Source organism: Rhinolophus sinicus, chromosome 1 (assembly GCF_057876585.1).
Source record: "Rhinolophus sinicus isolate RSI-liver-muscle chromosome 1, RSI-T2T, whole genome shotgun sequence".
Taxonomy (NCBI): domain Eukaryota; kingdom Metazoa; phylum Chordata; class Mammalia; order Chiroptera; family Rhinolophidae; genus Rhinolophus; species Rhinolophus sinicus.
In genome coordinates, this window is record NC_142501.1 from 88913041 (window position 1) to 88936631 (window position 23591).

Genomic DNA, 23591 nt, shown 5'->3' on the forward strand with positions numbered 1-23591 from the left:
TTTGCAATTCTCATAATAGTTCTTATAACAGCCTGGCATGCGGATGCCATGTTTGAAAAATAGTTATTGAATGACTACGTAAAATGAACAAATGCATGCGATTCCAATTAACATGCAACAAAATTTTTCTGAAAATTGATCAACTCTAAATATATATTGAAGAATAAAGGGGCACCCATAGCTAGAGTACCACAAAAATGAAAAAGAGGGGGTGCTCACCCAACAAGATAGTCAGTTGCAAAGGTACAGTAACCAAATCTGATACTGCTACGGGAATACACAGATCACTAAAACAGAACGAAGTCCACAGACAGACTCCAGCAAATACGGGTGCGTGGGGGGCTGACAGAGTAGAATCACCAATCAACTGGGAAAGACTCCTAATGGCATTGTGGTCACTGTTTCACCACATGGAAAAAAATATATAAAATTGAATCCTGACCTTTTACCATACAAAAATAAATTCCAGATAATTTAAATACTTAACTTTCAAAAAATTATCTAAAGCTATAAGAAAAAGATATTACTATATGACCTCATCATAGAGAAGCCTTCTTAAAGACACCAAAACCCCACAAACCATAAAGGAATTAAAAATTAAAAATACTTATATGAAAAAAAAAAACACATGATAAACATACGTAAAAGGCAAGTAAACTAAGAAAAGGCCAAACAGCCCAAGAGAAAACCAGGCAAAAAAATATATACTAGTAATTTACCAGTGAAGAAATCCTAATTGTCAATATACACATGAAAAAAAGAAACGCCCAGACTCATTAGCAATCACAGAAAAGCTCATTAAAATAATGACAGTATTTGTTCACTCGTCAGATTAACAAAATCTCATCAGATAGTATCAAATGTTGACAAAGATGTAGAAAATAAGAACTTTGAATACTGCTGGTGAGGCTGAAAAATAGTACAGCCATTCTGAAGAACCATTTAGCTCAAACTGAAGATGTACATTTTTATGACACAGCGTAAGGAGAGATGCAAAAGGCTGTTCCCTGCAGCACTGTTTGCGTAGGAAAATGTTGACTATACCTAAATGTCCACTAATAAGAGACTAATTAAACAAAATTTGCCATATTTATTCAACAGAATACAGTGGTTATCAGTAAACAGATGTATACATATCAGCATACATAGAGCCCCAAGATGTAAGTAAAAATAAAAGACACAGCTTGATGATTCTTGTGTACATTTTGAAAACACCAAAACAATACTGTTTCCTTACGATACCAGATGAAAACAAACAAAGGATGCCTGTACATACGGGCTCATTGTGGTGATTGCCTCTATAAGTACAAGATGGGGGGACAGGACTGCAAGAGCTGGTTGAAGGAATTTTACTTACATCCCAACCTGTTATTTCATAAAAGGGGGGTGGTATTACTTCTGGATGGTGGGAATGTGGACATTTATTATCAATTGCCCTTTTCGGTTATGTTTTCAAATTTCCATCTACAGCATACTTCCTGTGCTCACCCACACACTGTGTTCCAATACCGGCAAGAAAACTGGTGGTGCTAAACACACTGAGAACAGCATAAAGCCGAACTTTACATGATTTAAATCATGTTCAAAGTAAATGTTGACTATATGTGATTTTAGCCTTCACTGACAAACTTTAGCATTAATACTCTTATAGGCTGAGACTCACAGCATTCATCAACATGAGAACTGAAAGGCAAGCCACATGTAAAAACCCTTTTTCATTTAGCTAAGGACTTTTGAAGGCCCAATCATATGTAGTTACGTTAGCCAAAATCCCTTTTCTCCAGTGCCATCTGGTGGAGAAAAGAGGCAACCTCATCTGTACCTTCCACAAAACACGCCCCCACTTGTGGTTATCAGAGCACCATTTTTTTTTTTTAAAGAAGCGCCAGCTTTTACTCTGAGGTTACTGCGCAGTACACTAGTAAGTGTTTGCTTTCTTTAGAGCCTCCCTCAAACTAAATTCTTCAGCCTACAGGTTAGATAAGAAAGGGCTTTATATTCTGTTCAGATTCCTTCTTTAATGTTTTTAAATTAAGTGATGCTTTAACTTCCTCCCCAGACCACTCTGCAATCATAATCTGCATTCATCCCTCTAGAGTAAACAATTCCAACCGTTGATTTCTATATTAAAAATTTAGTGTCATTTTGCTTTACCTAAACTTAAGAGGGTAAGAATGTTTCATTTAATGGACTTTTAAAATATAACATATTGTCACTATAAATATGCAGTGGAATTATAAATAGCTCCTTCTTCCAAGCACTGGACTGAGAAAGTACAAAACATACAGTATCTTACCAAGAGCCAATAAAATATGCTAGATTTTTCAGACATGAAAGAAAGATATCAACATAAAAAAGGGAATAAAACAGAGTAACCAGATTATTAATCCCCCAATTTGCAATACTGAGTTCCTTCATCCATTTACAATCCAGAGATATATCTAAGCAGGGTGGTAAAAATACTGTGGAGCTCAGACAAAAGAAGTCACTTCTAAATGATTTTCCATTAGTGTTTTATGTGGCTATGATTCCATTCGAGCTTTATAACCTGCTGTAACACATAGCTTTTTAACTGTTTCCAAATCAGCGCTAGCAGAGGATGGAAATAAACAGAGTCAAAGGCACGCCCTCCCTCAGAGGCTCAAAATTGTTAATTTTGATGTAGATTTAAAATTAGTGAGTTTCAGTCACTCCACTCAGATGATCGTGTAGGTTCATACAAACACACTGAATTGTTGGTTTAGCTTCCACTCCTTTCTCAAAGTTTATGATAAACAGACTAATCCCTGTATTGGGGCTGACTGACATCAGCTCAGATTCGCTCACGGTTGCCGGTAAAGAGCACTTAAGGTCAGTGAGGAAATAATTGAACAGGCTTTTCATGTAAGCGCCATGACTCACAACTAAGACACTGGCTACTAATTCTGGAGCGCCACTGTCTGAATTAAATTTGGAGGCATAGTTTTTTCCTAAAGGGAATATCTCTGCCAAAGAAGTTTCCAGACAGTTGCTTGGAGTTCCTGGGGAAAACTGTTCTTTTTGACTTGCTTCCTTCAGGATCAGTTGACAAAGAAATTCAAAAAAGTCTTTTCCACGCATCTTCACCTACAATGAAAGAAAAAAAAAGGTGAAATGAAGTGACATTAATGGCTGTCTTAAAACATAAACATAAATGATTGGATTTTTCTAATATGTCAACGTAAGTCCTACATAAGCAGATGAAACTCCGTATTTCTATTCATTCAATGAGTAGTTCCACGGACAGTGGTAAGTGCCCACCACATTTCTGGAACTGCAGAAGCACACTGGGCACAAAGAGGAGTAAGATACAATTCCTAATTTCTGACTTCAAAGCACTCAGAGTCTAGTTAGGGAAATCTACAAGTAAACAGAAGCCCATAAACAGTGTTAACTAGGAAACTACATCTGATACTTGGTTCAGTTAGAGTGACAAGGACAAAAAAAGATCTTTCCTTTAATAAATGAATAGAAAGTCTTTACAAGAAAATTATGAAAATGAAGACTAGGGGGTAAAATCACCAAGAACGCAATTCAAAAGCAGAATGCTGCAAAGAAAGAAGCATGGGGATGCTGCCACAAACAGCGGGGGGGCAGGAGAGGCCAGAGAATTTCCGGTCTTGAGTTATTTGGCCTCTCAAGTGTTTTGTTCATCATTCTCCTCGAATGGCACCATACTTGCTTTACTGACTATCATACCACTGCTGAAGTATTGCTTCATATTCAAGAGTTTTCTTAACAGTAACATCTAATGACACATCGTTTAAATCCATTATCAGTTACGACTGCCAACTAACAGTCAATGAGAAAGGTAGGATAGCTTCTTTAAAAATGATGTCATACAGAGTTCTTTTATGAACCAAACAACTTTCAAACTGCTTAGCTAAAATTTACGAACATCTACTTTACCAAAAAACAAGTCAGATTTCAGCTCCTGTGACGTGGGCAAGTTCATCGGCCTGGGAGCTTGCCCCAGGACTACGCACCTGGTCTAAGGTCTCCCCTCCAGGTGGCGTGAATGCAGGACATTCTTCCCCAGCTGCTTTGGCCATTGCTCTGAGCTCACTCAGCGCCCGGCTCTCTGCAACCCCGTATTTCTGCAATGGTTCAGTAGATAAAAGTGCCTCCAGTGAATTTGCAATACAACAATTAAGTACAAGTTTGGAACAATCACCCGAGAAAGCAGTGTGGTTTCCTTCTACTTACTGTATTATATCTCCTCTGAACTGAAAATTCTCCATGATGATAATGGATTACTTATATAATAAAATATTTAAAGAGACAAATCATTTACGGTTTGCATCGATGACACCAGAAGATTCTAACGCCACCAGCAGACAGAGTCCAATAGTAAATTATTTTTTATGAGTGCGTGCACATTTTGCCCAGTGCTCTTAACAAATCCTCAAGTCCAAATTCTTACATCCTCAACTACACCTGGAACAACCTCTATTACAAAGAGAAACATCAATAATCATCACCTGCTTTTTTTTCAAGAATGAAAACATCCATTGGTTAAATATCCAAATGCTAGGCTGAAGCAGCACGTCAGGCAATGAGGCCAGAATGGAGGACAGCAGGGTGGCCGTCTCCCGCCCCTGCTGAGATCGCCGTCTGGTGGGGGTACTAACCGAGGAACAGTAGTGGGAAAGTGGCGTGACAGAGGGAAATCCTGGACACACACACACACACAGCAGATGTCCAATCTGGACTTGGGAATCACACACGGCCAAAGCCTCAGGCTGAGTGGAAGTGGGCCAGGTTTAGGGAGCAAGCATTCCAGCTTCTTCTGGGTACAGATTCAGAAGGTCAGTGAGGAAAGAGCATGGGGTATTTGGGCAACTCTAAGGAGATCCTTGAGAGGCACGTGACCAGTGGTCCAGAGCATGGACTGCAGAGCCCGACAGCCTCAACTATAATCTGAGCTCTGCCACAAACCAGCTCTGTGACCCTGAGCATGGACTTGACCTCTTTGTGCCTTTGTTTCTGTATCTGTAAAATGGGGGCTAAAAAATGAGGTTTTTAAATCTCCGCAACATCAGGCTGTTGTGAAGATGAATAAACCTGCGGCGCTTGGGACAGTGCCAGAATGTGGTGAGCACCGAGTAAATGCTTGTTAACACTATTACTAAGGCTGAGCCCTAAGCACAAGGGAAGAGGAGGGAGAGGTGGAGGCAGCCAATCAGATCCCACAGCACAGACGAGCCACGTAAGAGCCTGGACAACCTTTGAAGATCAAAGAAAACTAGTGAACTGTTTTATACAGGGGTGTGGCGACCACATTTTCTAAAGATTACTCTGGCCTGCAGTGTGGAGATTAGATTAGAAAAGGGCACGCAGTGAAAACAGGAGAATCCTACTCCAGTGATCTAGGTGACAGATGACACTGAGCTGCAATAGGATGGCAGTGGTGGGCCTGCAGAGAAATGAAGGATTCAGGAACTATTTGGAGGAAGAACTGATGAGATGATGATAGGATGTGCAGTGTGAGAGACAATGAAGAATGAATAGTTGGAGCATCTGGGTAACTTGTCAGGAGCCAGGTGGAAAAAGAGAGTACAATCCACTGAGCAGTAGCTGTGGGCATTCTAACGGATAGAAACTGCAGGCAGTGTGACATGTGAGTGTGCAGATCGGGTAAGAGACCTAAGCTAAAAATGCCTATTTGGAAATCATCAGTCCTTTAACTGAAGTCCTAAGAGAGGACGAAACCACTCAGGTAGAGTGCACAGTGGGGAGAGTTGCCCCTGCCTGGTGCTGGTCACACACTCCTGTGCTGATACGAGCGGTTCAGTGTCCCACTGAACTCAGAACGTGTTTGTCTGACATCTGTGCATTCGTTCTCAGGAAGAGTGAGCCTTTCCACGCAGTATTTATGCTACAGCTCTAGTACATATGTTGAACTGTAACAGAGAACACATGCAAGTTAAGAAAAGCTGTTCTTTAAAGATGTCCTAGCAATTCTGTTACAATTCTGTATAGAAGGAGTCACGGGGCTGGCAGGGACATTTACCAGCTTATACGTCAGCGTTAGAGCATAGTAAAAATACTGCTCTAGGAAGAGACTTGGAGTTCAATCTTAGATGTAAATTGTTGTATGGCTTTCACTAAATCAGTTTCAGAAAGATTCATTTCTGGTTATTTATCCTTAAATGACCAGGGCTATTTATCTTAAAACCAGGGAGTAGGATTGACACAGAAATTTTCACTTTTAGTTTAAACTCTTCTATACTGTGTTAAATTCTTACAAGGAAACCTGCTTTTATAATTTAAGATGTATATCATATGATTTTAATAATTAAATAAGATACTGTCTATGAGAGTACATAACAGTGACTGTTACATCATAGATTGTTAACAGATGTTAGCTGTTTCCATATCCCTAGCAGGAATGCATTTAATTTTTAGCCATGTGATAAACGGATGTGGTTATTGATAATTTAAGGTAAAGAATAATAAGTTACTTACTCTTTCTCGAAGTCTTGAATCATACTTTACTGTCATATCTCTGCAAAATTTGTTCTTCTCCAAAATCCCATGCACAGTCTGGAAATCAAATGACAACTGTTTTTTTTTTTTTCATAAAAATAATCATTCTGGCCAAAATGTTAAAATCATTTATGCCTCCTTAGTGAATAAAAAACAAACAAACTGGAAATAATTTTGCTTTGCAGAAGTTGCCTCTTTGTACTGCTTGTCCTTTCTCTCTTCCTGTCAGATTTTCATACCGTGTTTCCCTGAAAATAAGACCTAGCCGTACAATCAGCTCTAATGCATCTTTTGGAGCAAAAATTTATATAAGACCTGGTGTGATATAATATAATGTAATATAATATAATGTAATATAATATACCAGGTCTTATATTAATTTTTGCTCCAAAAGACGCATTAGAGTTGATTGTCCAGCTAGGTCTTATTTTCGGGGAAACAGGGTATTTCCTTCTACCCTATCTTCTAGTTCGGAGGTCAGCAAACTACAGCCTACAAGCCAAATCCATACCATGACTAGTTTTTGTAAATGAAGTTTTATTAGAACACAGCGATTTATGTATTGTTTATGGTTGCATTCACAGTACAACAGCAGAGTTGATCTCTGACAGAGACCATACGGCCCACAAAACTTAAACTATTTATTATCTGGCCCTTTACAGAGAAGCTTCTTCACTAATTCTCCATTCAGGTGTGTCTAAATTGCTGTTAAACGCATCCACTGAGTCTTAATTTGTTATATTTTCAGTTCTAGAATGTGCATTTGATTCTTGTTTATAGTTTCTAGTTATCTGCTGAAATTCTCAATGTCTTACCTATGCATTAAGTGGTTATTTTAAAGCCTACATCTAATAACTCCCGGTATCAGATAACTCCTACGGCTGTTTCTGCTGCCTTTTGTTTGTGCTCACTTCCTTCTCTCATTATGTGGTTATTGCTGATTGACAAGAGACATTGTATTTGCAAAACTGTAGAAATTATTTAAGTCCACAACTTGCCTTATTTTTAATCCCCCACCACAAATTAGACATTATCATCACTACTGTTTTATGTTAATAGTTGTTTCTATTTACCTAAACCTTTACCAGTTTCTTTGCTCACCATTCTTTTCAGAAACTCAGACCTTCCTTTTAGAATTATTTTCCTTCTTTAATTATCCTTTGAAAGCTCTTTACAGCCTGTTTATCTGACATGTCTTTTTACCTACACTCTAGAAAATGTTTTACTGGGTATAAAACTCTAGGTTAATCCTATTATCTCTCAGCACACTAAAGAAATTATTATTGATACTGACAAATTTGTTGATATTGGGCTTTAGTAGATGATGTTTTTCCTTCTTATTCTTTGGAGTTTTGCAATTATGCTATAATAAGTATAGAAGTGAGTTTATTTATTTATCCTGATGGATTTGCCACTTTCTGGATGTGATCATTTATCTTCCAACAATTCTGTAGAATTATCAACTGTGACCTCTGAAGATTGCCTCTTTCCCAGTCTCTCTGATACTTCCTCTTGAAAGATATTAGACCTTCTTATTATGTTCTGCATGTCTTTTAAACTCTCATACTTTTATTTATCACACTGTGCTACATTTTGGTTATTTATATTTATCTATAAGCTAATGATCATTTCAGCTATGTCTAACCTATAATTTAGTATTCCTGGCCCCACGCGACCACTAATCAGCTTCATGTAGATTAGATTTGTCTTTTTTAGAGTTTCATGTAAATGGAATCATACAGTAGGTACTCCTTTGTGACCGGCTTCTTTTGCTCAGCATAGTATTTTTCAGATTCTTCCATGTTGCTGCCAAGTTGTATTCCATTGTGTGAATATATCATAGCTCATTTATCCATTCACTACTGATGGGGACATGGGTTGTTTCTGCTCTTTGCCTATTATGAACAAAGCTGATATTAAACAGCTGTGAACAAGTCTTTGTGTGTGGACATATGTTCTTATGTCTCTTGGATAAACTACTGAGACTGAAATTGCTGGATCATACAGTTAGTGTATGTTATGTCAAACTGTTTTCCAAAGTAGTTGTTCCATTTTACATTCTCATTAGCAATGTATGAGTTCTAGTTTTTCCACATCCTTTTACCTTTTTAATTTTAGCCATATAAATGTTTGTATAATAATATCTCATTGTGGTTTTAATTTATATTTGTTATGATCAATTATGCTAAGCTAAGCATCATTTCATCTGTTTATTGGCTTCTTATGTATCTTTTTTTATGAAGTGCCTGGTCAAATTCAAATCCTTTGCCCATTTAAAGTGAGGTGTTTGTCTAATTATTGAGTATATGTATATGCTTCATCCCAAGAAACCTTTATAAATATTTTTCTCCTGTTTTTCCTTATAGAAATTTTATAGATTTAGCTTTCAGATTTGTTCTATGATCAACTACAAGTTAATTTTTGTGTATTATGTGAGGTAAGAGTCAAAGTTCATGTTTTTCCATATGGGTAGCCTATTGCTTCAGCACCCTTTGTTAAAAGGCTACCCTTTAAATCACTGAATTACCCTGGCACCACTGTGAAAACCCGACTGGCCAAAAAACACCCCTCCAAAACAACTGACCATGTAACTGTGGGTCTGTTTTAGGTCCCTCTACTTATCTGTATACTCAGCCCCCACCCCCACTTCCCTTTTGGGACTTCAACTACATGTATATTAAATTGCATAACATTGTCCTATACTTCACTGAGACTCTTCATTTTTCCTTTTTTAGTCTTTTTTTCCCCTATCATTTTAGGGTATTGTGGTTTCTAATAGGTTAGTGCAAAAGTAATTGTAATTTTTGCAATTATTTTTAACCTGTTAAACCACAATTTCTTTTGCACCAACCTAATATGTCTTCGTATTCACTGACCTCTTCTCCTAGTGTCTAATCTGCTGTTAATCCAATCCTGTGAAATTTTCATTTCAGAATATTGTATTTTTCATCTCTGGAAAATGAATTTGGTTCTTTTTTTATATCTTCTATTTCTCTCCTCATTATGTTCCCCTTAGGATAGGTTAGCCTCATAATTAAGGTGTAATCCTTGTGACACCTCTACTGTATGTTCTACATATTTGATGAAATCTCTCTACTTTTGCTGGTGGGAACTCAAATTGATTTCCAAAATTGTTCAGCTTACAATTTCCCAACAATCACTCTCTTCCCTGAAGTTGTGTTTTGCCTGGACTAATGCAGTTTCACCCCATATATGCCAGGTGAATAGTCCACCAAAGATTTAAGGGTGAACCTGTACATATTTCTAGAGTTCTTTCTCTATGAGGCTCTCTCTGGTACTCTGCCCCACAAATCTTAGTTATTTAACCTTCCCAAATTGCAAGCTTTGTCTCCTAAACTCACTGAGACCACTGGGCTCTGTCTGGCTTCTCCTACCAAAGTCTGGAAGTTGCTTCAGTTAGAAATCCAGGACAACCCTAGGGCTCACCTCATTCACTTCACTTCATTTGGCGATCATACCCACACTACCTGAAGTCCAACGTCTGAAAAGAATTGTTTCACAAATTTTGTCCTGTTTTCTAGTTGTTTATGGCAGGAGGCTAAACTCCAACCCTATTATTCCCTCATAGTTGTCATAAGTCTCCTCCCATTCAGCTTTTAGAAGTTGCTTTAGTTCTTTTTAAAATCTCTGTTCCTCAAGATATTTCAAACATGCATTTTATTTTTTGATAGTAATATCATTTGTTTGTTTTAACGGTATCTAGTAATTCTAATACCTGGGGTCTTTGTAAGTTAAATTCTCCTGGCTATTGTTTCTGATGACTCTGTCTCATGACACCTTCTTTGTCTTTAAACATTTTATTAGACATTTTTTCCCAAGCTACTCTAATTTAAAAATTACCAAAATAAAATAGTGTAAAATGAAAAAAAAAAAAAAAAAAAAGAAGTAAGTTCTGTCAAGAGAAGAGGATTGGAGGTGATGCCTTTACGTGATTTAATTCCCTACAGAATCTGATAGCAGATTTTTCAAAGTTACAAGTGTTGAGAATTTTGACTCATTAGCCTAAACCTTGACTCTAAACTTACCTGCTTTGTCCTTGTGAGATCACTGGAGAAAATATGAGTAAACTTCACATTATTAAGAAACAAACCAGCAGCAGCTGCTTGTTTCAATCCAGTTTCGGAAATAGGTGCATCTACTCCTTGTCCTGTGGTATTAAGAGAAGGAACAATACCATTCAAATATATATACGTGTATATATACATATATATATGTGTGTGTGTGTACATATATGCAAATTAAATCATGTTTAAGACAATATAAATAGCACTTACCTATATTTTACTGAAATATTTCCTTGGGCGCTTTTCTACATAACTTTTTAGAGAACTGACAAGTAAAATTAAGCTATAATCCTATAAAGGCTCATATATTCAAATGTTTCCCCAAAAGAATGTTTGCCTAATGGGAATTAGATGATAATAAGAATTCAACTGTCTTAGGCTTTCCCCTTTCACATTTACTCATCCCTTTATTACCTATATTTTATTATGCTGGCTCTGATCTTATATTCTCAACTCAGGTGTGATGTTTGGGTAGCAGGATCATTACCTAAGAAAATTTTTCCTTCCTTATCTCCATTGTCCAAACATTCTGTATTATATTACTTTCCCTCCCTCCTTCCTTCCTTCTTTCTTTGCTTCCTTTTCATTTTTCACTTAAAACACACTTCGGAACCACTATTTCCAGGAGAAAGGCTGATTAGAATACTCTGAAGGCTCCTCCTACTATAAAAGAACTCTGTGTGTGTGTGTGTGTGTGTATTGCATTCCTGGGCTCACAGGATATAAAGAAAATCTCCAAGAGACAAAACAAAGCAACCAAAACCAAACCTGAGCTGAAACCTGAACACCACCATGAGAAAATGGAGTTGCTGGGTGGGGGGTGGGGGTTGGGGCCTGCATGAAACAGCAAGGTGAGAGAACTGGAGAACCAAACCCAATATTCCTGGAAGCCAGGAATCCTGTAAAGAGGCTAATGTAGTCTCAGGTCAGTGGTAAAAACAAATGCAAATCCTCTTCAGAGCAAATCATCCTCAATAAAGGCTAACAAGTTTTTTACTGATTTAGAGCAAATAATAGTTCAAAAATTGAACACACAAGAAATTAATCCATCATGAATGAAAGTCACACAAACAATAAGTAACAAATTTCAAACCATTAACACTTCAGACATTGAAATCAGCAAATACAGACTATAAAATAACTATGGATAAAACACAAAGGCAGAATCACAAAAATAAGCACACAACAAGAATTCATCAAAAACAACCAGAGAGCTTTCAAGAGAACCAAACAGATCTTTTAATAATGAAAAGCAGAATTGCTGAGGGAGAAAAAGTTCCCTCAATGAATAAAGGGAGATCCAGTCACAGGGAAACTTAATAAACACCAAGACAGGCCTGAAGTCATTACCGAGAATGCTTCATGGACACAGATGGAACATGTCTCTGATATATTAGAGACACGATGGAAAGAATGAGCATTCCTAACTTACATCTAATTAGAATTCCAGAGAGATGAAAGAAAATGGAGGAGAGAAAATATGAAGAGATAATGGTTGAGAATTTTCCAGAAATCTACAGATAAAGGTAACAAAATATACATCAAGTAAGATAATTTTTTTTTTCATTCCTCTTAAAGATATTAAGGGAAACTGTAGAATAATAAAATCAAGGGCAAGATTTTAAAAGCAATTACAGAAAAAGACAAATTACTTACCATGGAACACCATTTGGCTGACAAGACTTCTTCACAGGAACAATAGAAGCCAAAAAACAGAATAATATCTCCCAAGTGCAAAGATAACTGTCAATCTAGAATTATCTAGACTAAAAGTGATTAAAGAGAATAAAAACAGAACTGTGGACAGAAATGATTGAAACTATCTTTACCATCAACAGATCTACACTAGGGGCACTTTCAAAGAAGATACTTCAGGAATGAAGGTCTGGGATACAAAAGAAATGATAAGAGAACCTGGAAAATATATACGTAAATGTGAACAAACACTGTCTAAATAACAAATTAAATATTAAGAGCTAAGTCCTGTGGTTAAAAAAGCATAGGACTAAGATACTGAACAATAGTTCTCTGTATTTTTCATGAGTGGGTATTAATGTTATACTTAAATTTTGGTGAAAATTTGAAAGTACTCCTTAAAAGAAGAGAAATGGTTTATTATTTCAAAGCCAGTAGGGAAGATAAGAAGTGGTTGGATAAGGAAAAGAACCAAGCACTTAAGAAGTAAAAGCAAGTAAAAAGAAAAAGGAAAACTAGAAAAAGAAGGGAGAACAAAACACCAAAGGAAAAAGGCCAAACATATCAGTAACCAGACAAAAGTAAATAGACGATTCTTGCCAATAAATGCAGACTCTATTTTTTAAAAGAAGAACCCAAATCACCTACCTAGTATGTATGAAGTAATAACACTTAAGTACCAGTACACAGAAAGGTTGAAAGGAAAGAGATGGAAAAATGTATCCCAGGCAAATTCCAACCCCAAAACAGCTGGACCCCCAGCAATGCAGGACTTGAGGACCAAATCTTAGCAAGGAATGTGAGGATCACTATAAATACTGAGGGATCCAACTTACTAGGAAGATATAATAATCTTTAAACATGTATTTGCCTAACAAAATAGCCTCTAACAATGTAAAAGCAGAACAAGCAAACCTCAAATTACTGAAATTTCAGGTATTAAAGGATAAACTGGCCATCACAGTCAGAAATTCCACATACCTCAGTCATAAATTGATATTTAGGTCATGCAAGCAAATTAGTAAATTTGCAAAATTAGTAAAGTATAAAAGATTTGAACCAAAAAAAAAAAAAAAATCAACGTTGACTATTTGATATGTACCTTCAAGCCCAACAATTAGAAAACAGATTTTTTTTTTCTCAAGCACACAAAGGTAGATTTATAAAAACTGACCCTTTAAATAACTCAGGTCAACAATGAAATCATAATGGAAATTTAAGATACTTGGTGTTCAATACTTATGAAATTACTACATATTAAAACTGTAGGTCTGCAACCAAAATGGTACTTAGAAACATACAGCATTGAATGCTTTAAAAAAAAAAAAAAAAAGCCTATAACTTAAAGAACTAAGCATCTAACTTACAATGTTAGGAAAAGAACACAAAACAAACGTATTAGGTTGGTGCAAAAGTAATTGCAGTTTTTGCAATTATTTTAACCCTTTTAAAAAACCGCAATTACTTTTGCACCAATCTAATAAAAATACAAGTGTGAACCCAACAACTTTTACTCATGTTTTGTTACCAACTTCTAGAGAAATGAGACAAGTGAGCCAAGTGAGCAGTACCTAAGGACAACAAGGTGGTCAGGGATGTAAGTCTAAAGGATAACGGGCCAGCAAGGTCACAGGTCATTGGAAAACAAAGGTTCATTTAGGTAATTATTAGCTTCCAGAAAAGGGAGTCAGGCACTCTGGATATGAAAATGGTTTCTGTAAACCCCAGATGTCCCTAACCAAAAAAGTAAAACAAAAGCCGCTTTTATAATCACAGCACAGAAATAGCATGTCTAGCTGAAAGTTCACCAAAATATTCTTTAAAAGCCAGACTAGCTGGATCATAGTGAGATTAAAAGATCTGAGCCCAAATTAACACAAGGGAGGGAGAATCTGTTCAGAATAAAGTAACCATCCCATGTGAGAACAGGAGTTCTCTTTTTTAAATCTCCTGTTACTACTAAAATTAAAACATCTTAGCAGAAGAACACCATTAACACCAGCCAGTAAACTTTGTTTCCAAATATAAAATCATCTTAAAGGCCGGCACTTATATTTTAAGACGGTTTAATCAGCTGCCTGGGCTATTCTGAAGCGACCCATAATCAACGTGGAGTATTGCTTTTTACATCCGTTCACTTAGAAGTCTTATTTCTCTGGGATACCATCTACTCTGACTGTATTTCTGTGACTATGATGCTTTATTTCTATAATTCCCAACTCACCACACAGAGCAGCCCCCAGGGCTCCCTGCTCCATCAAATCTGATGAACTCATATATCACATTAACACTAAAGTACAGAACTGAAAATAACAGTATACCAACCTTGAATTATTTTCTCCTTGTTCAATCTTGTTTCTCCACTAAAACAGAGAGGGTGGGGGAAAAAACACCTTTATTACCAAATTAGGTTAGGTTTGAGATGAGAAAAAAAGATCTGCAATGAAACGTTAACGATATTCATAAAGATAGAGATGAACCTTGTAACATACTTCATAATCTAACCTGTGAAATTTATTCTGAACTAGTATTTACAATCATTTAATGTACTTCACTGATGAGCTAAGAATTTCAAACTGCCGAAATTAAAATGTATAGACCATGAATCAATCTTAGGTAGCTTGCAGGTGGAATAGTCTATTAAAAAACATATACATATATATTAATTTTGTTAAATATCCTTGTTAAAGTAAGTATGTTGACCAAAAGGACCTTCACAGGCCGCAGGACCCACACACGGAAGCGAGCATGCGCAGCGACAGTGAGTGCCATGGGAAAGAAGCGCCGAAGCCTGCAGACCCCTGCCTCCTCGCCTCCTGGGCCTAGGTTGTCTGTTTTGTATCTTGAAGGCCACGCTGAAGAACTGAGGTTTGGGTAACACTTTTTTTTTTTTTTTTTTTTTTTAAAGATTTTATTGGGGAAGGGGAACAGGACTTTATTGGGGAACAGTGTGCACTTCCAGGACTTTTCTCCAAGTCAAGTTGTTGTCCTTTCAATGTTAGTTGTGTAGGGTTCTGTTCAGCTTCAAGTTGTTGTTGTTTCAATCTTAGTTGTGGAGGGCGCAGCTCAGCTCCAGGTCCAGTTGCCGGTTGCTAGTTGCAGGGGGCACAGCCCACCATCCCTTGCGGGAGTCGAACCGGCAACCTTGTGGTTGAGAGGACACGCTCCAACCAACTGAGCCATCCGGGAGCTCAGCGGCAGCTCAGCTCAAGGTGCCGTGTTCAATTTTAGTTGCAGGGGGTGCTGCCCACCATCCCTTACGGGACTCGAGGACTCGAACTGGCAATCTTGTGGTTGAGAGCCCACTGGGCCATGTGGGAATCGAACCGGCAGCCTTCGGAGTTAGGAGCACGGAGCTCTAACCGCCTGAGCCACCGGGCCGGCCCTGGGTAATACATTTTTAAGAATTAAAAAAACAAACCAATTTTGAAACAACCAGAAGGGTCAGAGGACCGAAAACTTTGTCACAAAATCAGTCAATGGAGGCTGGAGGGGAGGAATGCAGGGGTACCTGGACAAGAGTGAATGACAGGCGGAACTACAGTAAAAGCCATCATCAAATACACAAAAAGCTGTCAAGGAGAATTCCGTGGAAACCTCAGTGAGCTCTTCTATGCGCTAAGCACAGAGCTAGGCACTGTGACGAGATGGTCCGTGGCTGCCCTTGAGAAAGGAGTTGGCTTCTTCTGTGCAGACACTGGACACAGAACTGGGAATGGGTGGTAAAAATAGGAGACAGATTTCCTCAGGACAAGTTATTTCCTCATTTGGAATCAAATGTCTACAGCCCATATTTATAGCCTTCTATGTCAATGAGAGGTGAATATCTTTAAAGTAAACTTCATTTGGGCTCGGGAACAAAAGCGCTTTGGCTCCACACTTACGAGCTGGATTTAGGTCAAGTGCCTCAGTTTCCTTGTCTGTCAAACGAGGAGAGTAATAGTCTCTATCTCACAGGACTCTTGTAATAACTGAGTGAATATAGGTAAAGTGTTTAGAATACTGCTTAGCTTCTGGTAAGTACTCAATTGTTATATTTATAAGTCACTTTTGCACAGAGCTTCATAGAAATCAAAGATTTAACAATGCATTTCTCTAACCTTTTAAAAATCGTGAAATAAACAGTGAACAAATAACTGTAAAGCCAACACCCACATAACACCCCCGAACTAACAGATCACTGCCAGCCTCCTAGACCTCTTTCCAATCACAGAGTCCTCCCACCCCCAGGGAATCCCAGGGGATCCATTATCTGGACGTCTGCTCATTTGCTTGCCTTTCTTCACAGCCTTCCCACCCATGTAGCACACAGATTAGCTTAGCTGTTGTTGAACTTTATAATGAATTGCTTCTTACTATATATTGTCTGTGTGTTGCTTCTTTTGTTCAACATTTTGAGATACATCAATGTTTCCGACTGTGACTATATACTCCTTACATTTTCATTACTGTGTAATCCTCCGCTGTAAGAATTGACCACAATCCCTTTATATGGTCGGTTATTGATAGATCTTTGGAGTGTTTCCAGTTTGGGAATACGCTTGTACACCGTGCATCAGATTCTCTAGGGCAGTGGTTCTCCAAGTGTGGTCCCATGACCAGCATCAGTGGCACTGCCTGGAAACTCGTGGGAAATGTAGTGTCAGGCCCCAGCCAAACACAATGACCCAGAAACTCGGAGGCTAGGGCCCAGCAATCCGTATTTTAATAAACGCACCAAATGATTCTGATGCATGCTTATGTTTGAGAACCATTCAAAGACTGGCACACAACTCTGTTTGTAAATAAAGTTTTACTGGAATACAGTCACACCCATTTGTATATACCTGTATGGTTATGGCTACTTTCACACTGTAACAGCTAAGTTCAAACAGACTGCATAGCCTGCCAAGCCTAAATGATTTATTACCTGGTCCTTTAATTAAAAGTTTGCTCAACCACGCCTGATACATACCTAGCACTGGAATTGCTCGGCCATGGGGTGTGCCAATACTCAGCTCCAGTAGCTAACGCTGAAGAGGTTACACCCATTTATTTCACTCTGCAGAATTCCCCATCCTCACCATCTGTTAATATTGTAAGAGCTTTCAATTTGTGCCAATCTGACACCAGAAGAGTTGATCTCACCTTAAACTTAGTTTATACTTCTCCGATTACTAACGACGGCTGGTAACTCCTTTGTTTTTAAGTGAAGCACTAGTTTAAAAAAAAAAATCAACTCACATGGGATTGAGCTACTCAGATCCAGAGAGGAACTCCAACGGACCTTAAAGTCACAATCACAACTGAGATCTGCCTGGAACCTTGTCCCTTCTTCACAAAAACACAGTTGCCAGCCTCTGCCAGGAGCAGTGGTTCTGACACTGGAGTGTGTAACAGAACCCCCTGACGCGCTTACTACAACACAGACCTGGCGTGTGCGTATGTGCACATGTGCTCATTCTTCAAGACCCAACACAGGCAGCCAGCTCTTTAGGGCTTCTCTTCCGGCCCCATCCCCCACCTACCATCCCATTTAAATGCCCAACTCCATGCTCACATTTTACTGTGGCACTACTAATGTAACTTGTCATCTATATGATAAGGAACTTTCTACCTCTCTGTCTACCTGGCTCCATTTCCTTAAAGACGCAGCCAGATGTTATATCATCCTAATACGGAGAAAATCCTGGGAAGTAACAGAACCTCAGTGAATGTACTCTGCCATTGGAGGGTCACCTGGAAATATCTATCAAAATAACAAATCTGTTTACCCTTTGATCCAGCAACCCTATTACTGAGAATACCTATATTCATCCATACTTAAAAGAATAGTTGTTACAGTGTTATTTCTAACAACCTACATGTCTATTAACAGGGAGATGGTTACATTAACAAATAAATAGTGGTATATCTACATAATGGAATACTATGTAACTGTGTCCCCTAAGGAGAGAAAGACTGCATGGGAAGATCACCAAGATATATTAGGTGGAAAAAGCAAGGTGCAGAATTTTTAAAAATCCAGCTTTTTAGAAAGGAGGGAAATAAGAATAAACATTTGGATATGCATAAAGAAATACTGGAAGGCTACACAAGGAACTAATAAATGTAGTGGTCTATGGAGTGAGAGAACAGGAAGACTAGGGAGAATTGTATGGATTTCCAAATATGTGGATTTTATTAGTTTAAAAAAAATGTTATGACAAGTAAATGAAATTACACAGAACGATTTACCACTGATTTGCCATTAGCATTGCTATTAATACTAACAAAAGATTTCTTATGCTTCACTCAGAACCATGTGAAATGGATGTGAAAGAGGATATTAACCTCTACCATTCAGACACATAAAACATCCCATTAGAAACTGTCATTTCTAATACAGAAAATGGTTCTCAAACATTGGATTCACTTCCTGTCCCAGCCTCGTAATCTTGCTGAGACCAAGAATAAGAGAACTGCTGTTTAAACACAAGTGACATCCTCTTTAGACAGTGGCTTTGTAGCCAAATTCAATTTCCAGCAGAATTCAAAGAACCCCCTCATCCCATATGTCGTTTTATACAGGAACCTCAAAAGGTTTTGCCTAGTTTATGGGGATCACAAACTCTCTTACTCATTTTATAAATTTAAAATCAAGGGTGAGGAGAAATTTAATAATTTTGCCAGCCTATGTCTTTACAAATCACAAACTCAGATAACTTTTTGTATGCTTGCCGAAAAGATAGCTCAAGGTTTTAATTTAATCCCAAGAGCTGATATGATAAAACTCAGAATGAAAGATTCCATCATCAAAATGCCATCCTGTAGAAAAATGGAGTCCCAGTACTTTAACAGTTTTGCAATGGCACTGCCCCACCATCAAACCATTTTTAGCAAAAGGAAAAAAAATACTTATGATATAATGAAGGATTTCATTTAGCGATAAGTCAATAGAGACTGCTGCAGACATTATTGCATTTTTAACAATTACTAGCATTTCTACTGGTCATTGGTGCCTTCAAATCACTTTATAAATATGACAGAGTAGGAATCTAGAAATAGAATTTTTTCCCAAAAACGTTCACAAATGTTTACTTTTACAGCTTTTATCAGCTTTATCAACAGGTTTATATAAATCCTTGAAGCAACTGTTTAGTTTGTTTTGGGAATGGGAAAGAAAAGTAGGTGGATAAAATAGCTTTACTATTAAGCTGTTTCCCTTAACCAAAGTTTGGCTTGTGACAGCGGCAGAGAAGGTGGAGGGAGCTGAAAGGTCAGAGGAATATGTTTTGAAGGAGTCAGGAATAACACCACTCATTTTCAAAATCTGCAGTGTGATCCATTTCCAAAACAGAACGCCCGACTCTGCAAGAATCCAACGCTTCTGCCAAGAAGTTAAGTCTTATGACCAGCCATTTATAGGTTACAAATACATATCATTCACTTTGTAGATTATGACACTGTTTTTCACTTAAAAAGGTATTTGATTTTGTTAGCTCTGGTTTATATTCTATGGCATTTCTTTAGAAATGGTATAAAAAGCTTAATTTCCCAAGTGTATCCTTTTAAAGAATTCAAATTCAACAGATAAGCACTCAGTGTGCCAAAAGAGACAAATCATGGGAAATTAGCGCATATTTGGGGCAAGTTTTCATTAGCATACATGGAAATGTGAAACCTCACCTGATATTAATCATGAACAGCTTTATCCTGAGTCCTCTACACCAAGTAATTCATTTGAAAATACAGAAAGTTTAGGGGCAGCCAGATGGCTCAGTTGGTTAGAACGCGAGTTCTAAACAACAGGGTTGTAGGTTCGATTCCCACATGGGCCAGTGAGCTGCACCCTCCACCACTAGATTGAAGACAACGAGCTGCTGTTGAGCTGTCCGAGGGGCGGCCGGATGGCTCAGTTGGTCAGAGTGCAAGCTCTCAGCAACAAGGTTGCCGGTTCTATGGGATGGTGGGCTGCACCCCCTGCAACCAAAGATTGAAAACAGCAACTGGACTTGGAGCTGAGCTGCACCGTCCACAACTAGTTTGAAGGACGACTTAGAGCTGATGGGCCCTGGAGAAACACACTGTTCCCCAATAAAATTAAAATAAACAAAAACAAAACACACACACACACACACACACACACACACATAAAAAATGTTCTTTTCGCCCCTAAAATATCGAGGGAAAAATCTTCATGTTACTAGCCCTTTTTCCCTCGATATTTTAAGGGGGGAAAGAACGTAATACCCAACTCATGGTATATTTTTGTTGATATATTTTTGTTTATATATAGATTGGTCCTAAGTGCAAAAACTAGGATCAATCCCATTCCCAGGAAATAAATATCACAGTAACATAACAACTACAATTTATCTTTATAAAAGTTTACCGGTGATCTAATATTTATTTTGCTTGCTTTATTAAGACCAGAACAATGATTAGCATTCAACAAAAAGTAAGTGAACTGATGCTAGTGTAAGGAAAACATCTGTCTTTCTATAAATAAGTTTATTAATCCATCATCTTTAAGTCACTAAATTTTTTTGTAAAAAATTTTTAAGTTTTAAGAGCTAGTTAAACATGGAAGTGAAATGGGATGGTTTGTAAGCAACTGATTGCAAACACCTACAAATAACATTTCAAGGGAACTAGGGCCTTCAACACATTGTGTAGGTGATGGAAGACATGCCAACCTACATACTGGAGTTTCCAACAATGCCATGCTGTAAGATCATGAGAAGTTACCGTTTAATATTAGTGGACCAAAAGTTTGCAATCTTGGGCATTCTATATCTAAAATAACACACAACGTACTTTCACTTCCAAGTATGATGAAGAAAGGTAAACACACATACAGGAACAACACAAGATTCATAAAGGATTTGGTTGAATTTAAAGAAATTGCTTTTAAAAAGCTTTCTTGCATTACCTGAAGAGGTACTGTTGAATAAAATTATCCAACTCTTATAAAATATCGACCATGCCATCATGATATTTCAAGGTGTTTATCTTACAGAGTTATACAGAATCAGGTGACAGAAAACTCAAGTGCCTATTCCCAATGTTATGCTAAATGACCCAATCTTGCTGATTCTAATAAGAGTCATTATATTTAACTATGGTGATTATCAATCATGTTTGAAATAATTTCTTTTCTTGAAAGAATCATCAATTTTTAGCTTTGAGCGTTCTGCAGGAGAAAAGAGAGATGGTCCAGACAGGAAGGCAGCTTACCATAAACTTATTAGTTATATCAACACTTTTGTTCCACTTTCCCACAAATAAAACAGAACAACACAAACTATTCTTATCACCCTTTATAATTATATTAAGAGAAATAAAAAGTAGCTTCTAAAATGGCTGGTGATATTCAAATAATCTATAAATATTGGTCTTTAACTTAATAGGAAGAAGAGTACAGTGGTTAAAAGGATGGGCTGTAGTCACGTTATTTTGGTTCAAATCCTGCCTTTAAGCAAATTACATGCCTTCTGTGCCTGTTTCCTTACCTGCAAATTGAGTAGAAATCTTTACCTCACTGGATTGTTGCCAAATTTTAATTACAACAGTGCCTGGCACATAATTTATTAAGGCATTTTTTAATTGGTTTCTATAGAACTCCTACAATGAATCAATTAAAAAAAAATCAAGCCCCTTTTAAGAATCAGGGAGGCAATAAAATCTACATTCATATAAGTATTGTCTTTAAAAATCTAAACAGAGATCACCTGATTTTTCAAGGGGTGATTTAGCCTAGATTTCCTACAACTTCTGAGCTTCAGTTATACGCCAGCTACTGTGCTGCCTGGACCAAAGGAGCCAGAAAGTGCTCCAACCTTGGGAGAAAGGGCAATCAGGACTCTAGTTCCTGTTCTGCTACTGACTAGCTGTACGACCTTAAGTAGGTGGTAAATGGTCGGAAAGTCTTCTATAAAATGAAGAGGGATGGGAAGAGGGGATACAGAGGAACTCCATTTCTAGTTTACTCATTAAAATCCTGTGAATCCTAAAGGGGCAATTTCAGATGATTCCCAAGATTATCTTCCTGTAAAAGAAGAACAGGACAGAAAAGATCGCAGTTAAAGTCGGCTTGACAAGATTAAACCATATTAGTGTTTTTTGTGAGCTCCATGAAATTAAAAATGGCATCTTATTTACCTGTGTAACCCAGTCAACTGGTACGTAGTACCTACTCAAAATGCTGCTCTGATAAACTACACCCCATTTAAACTATATTTGGGGATTAACTATATTTTTATTAGAGCTGTCCTTATAGAAAGAGAAGTTATTTAATTCTCAGATATTTCTTCCCTGCCATTGTGCTATATACACTTTACCTTTCTTCCATTTAATTCTCACACTAACTCAGTGAGTTTTATGTATCATTTTCCCCGTTTTACATATCAGGAAACTGAGGTCGGAAAGATTCAGTTAACAGAGAGCCAGGTTACAAGGCCCTACCTGGAGCCCCGATTCTCACCCAGGTCTATCTTGCTTGAAAAATCTGCTCCTAACCACCCTAATTTCACTTCCCGTTAACAGTAGGCAAGTAAGTGCTGAGAAGGAAAAAGACATAAAGACGTATGCACATTTAGCTCCGTGTAATGTTATAACAAAAACTATTTGTCCCGGGTGATGCGGTCGGCTGAGATGAGGGCGAAGGCCCTTTCTTTCTTTTCCAGTAATGTAACCTCTGGAGGGAGGTTAAATCTCAGATACGTGTCTGTGGGGCTGACTGCCCTGGCAAACGAGGGGAAAATGAGGGGGAACAGCAGAGACGGAGAAAGGGGATAGTGGAAGGCAGTCAGCATCAACACCATCAGCGTTGGACGAGGTATTCTGCAAACTCTTCGGAATCTGCTAAGAACCAAAATGGTGCACCGAGAAGTCCGGAGACAAGGCAGTCTCCGGACTTCAGCTCTGCCACCAAGTGGCTAGGAACCTTGATCATTTACTTATCCAGACCTCACTCTCCTCATCTGGAACACGAGACTGATGTTATCTGACACATGCCTTCCACGCTCAGCGTCGCTGGGGAAAGGAGGGAGTCGAAATGAAATAGCACAGACGAAAACACCTAGAAAATAGCCCGTCCCAGCCAAGTCTCCGAAGGGGCAGGGATGACTCCAAAACACACTCATCGCACAAGAGAGAAAGGCACCCGGCGACAGCAATACTCACTGCCTGACAACGGTCAGAGCAAAGCGCGTCATCTTCTTGGAGCTCAGAGCGAGGACAAGCAATGGCTACAGCTGGGACAGCACACCCTGCACCACGCCGCGCCGCTTCTCTGCACTGCAGGCTCACCTCGCCCACACCACTTCCGCCAACCCCCGCCAG

General features: G+C 38.2%; 1 protein-coding gene across 1 annotated transcript; it reads right to left on the reverse strand.

The window, feature by feature from the left end:
* Positions 1-1070: 1070 nt before the first annotated feature.
* TIGAR (TP53 induced glycolysis regulatory phosphatase) lies at positions 1071-23587 on the reverse strand. Its single transcript, XM_019756943.3, has 6 exons — positions 23433-23587; positions 14613-14650; positions 10554-10675; positions 6487-6564; positions 4005-4115; positions 1071-3105 (listed from the first exon to the last, which is right to left on the reverse strand). The coding sequence occupies exons 1-6, from the start codon at positions 23462-23464 to the stop codon at positions 2674-2676; spliced, it is 813 nt and encodes a 270-aa protein (XP_019612502.1). The 5' UTR covers positions 23465-23587; the 3' UTR covers positions 1071-2673.
* Between the last annotated feature and the right edge of the window lie 4 nt (positions 23588-23591).

Bases quoted from the DNA above. Each gene is read 5' to 3' on its own strand.
- TIGAR (XM_019756943.3), bottom strand. From the start codon at position 23,464: ATGACGCGCTTTGCTCTGACCGTTGTCAGGCA. The intron at 14,651-23,432 runs GTGAGTATTGCT...TCTCTGTTTTAG, and splicing joins GCTCTGACCGTTGTCAGGCA to TGGAGAAACAAGATTGAACA. The intron at 3,106-4,004 runs GTGCGTAGTCCT...CTTTCATTGTAG, and splicing joins GAGGGGAGACCTTAGACCAG to GTGAAGATGCGTGGAAAAGA.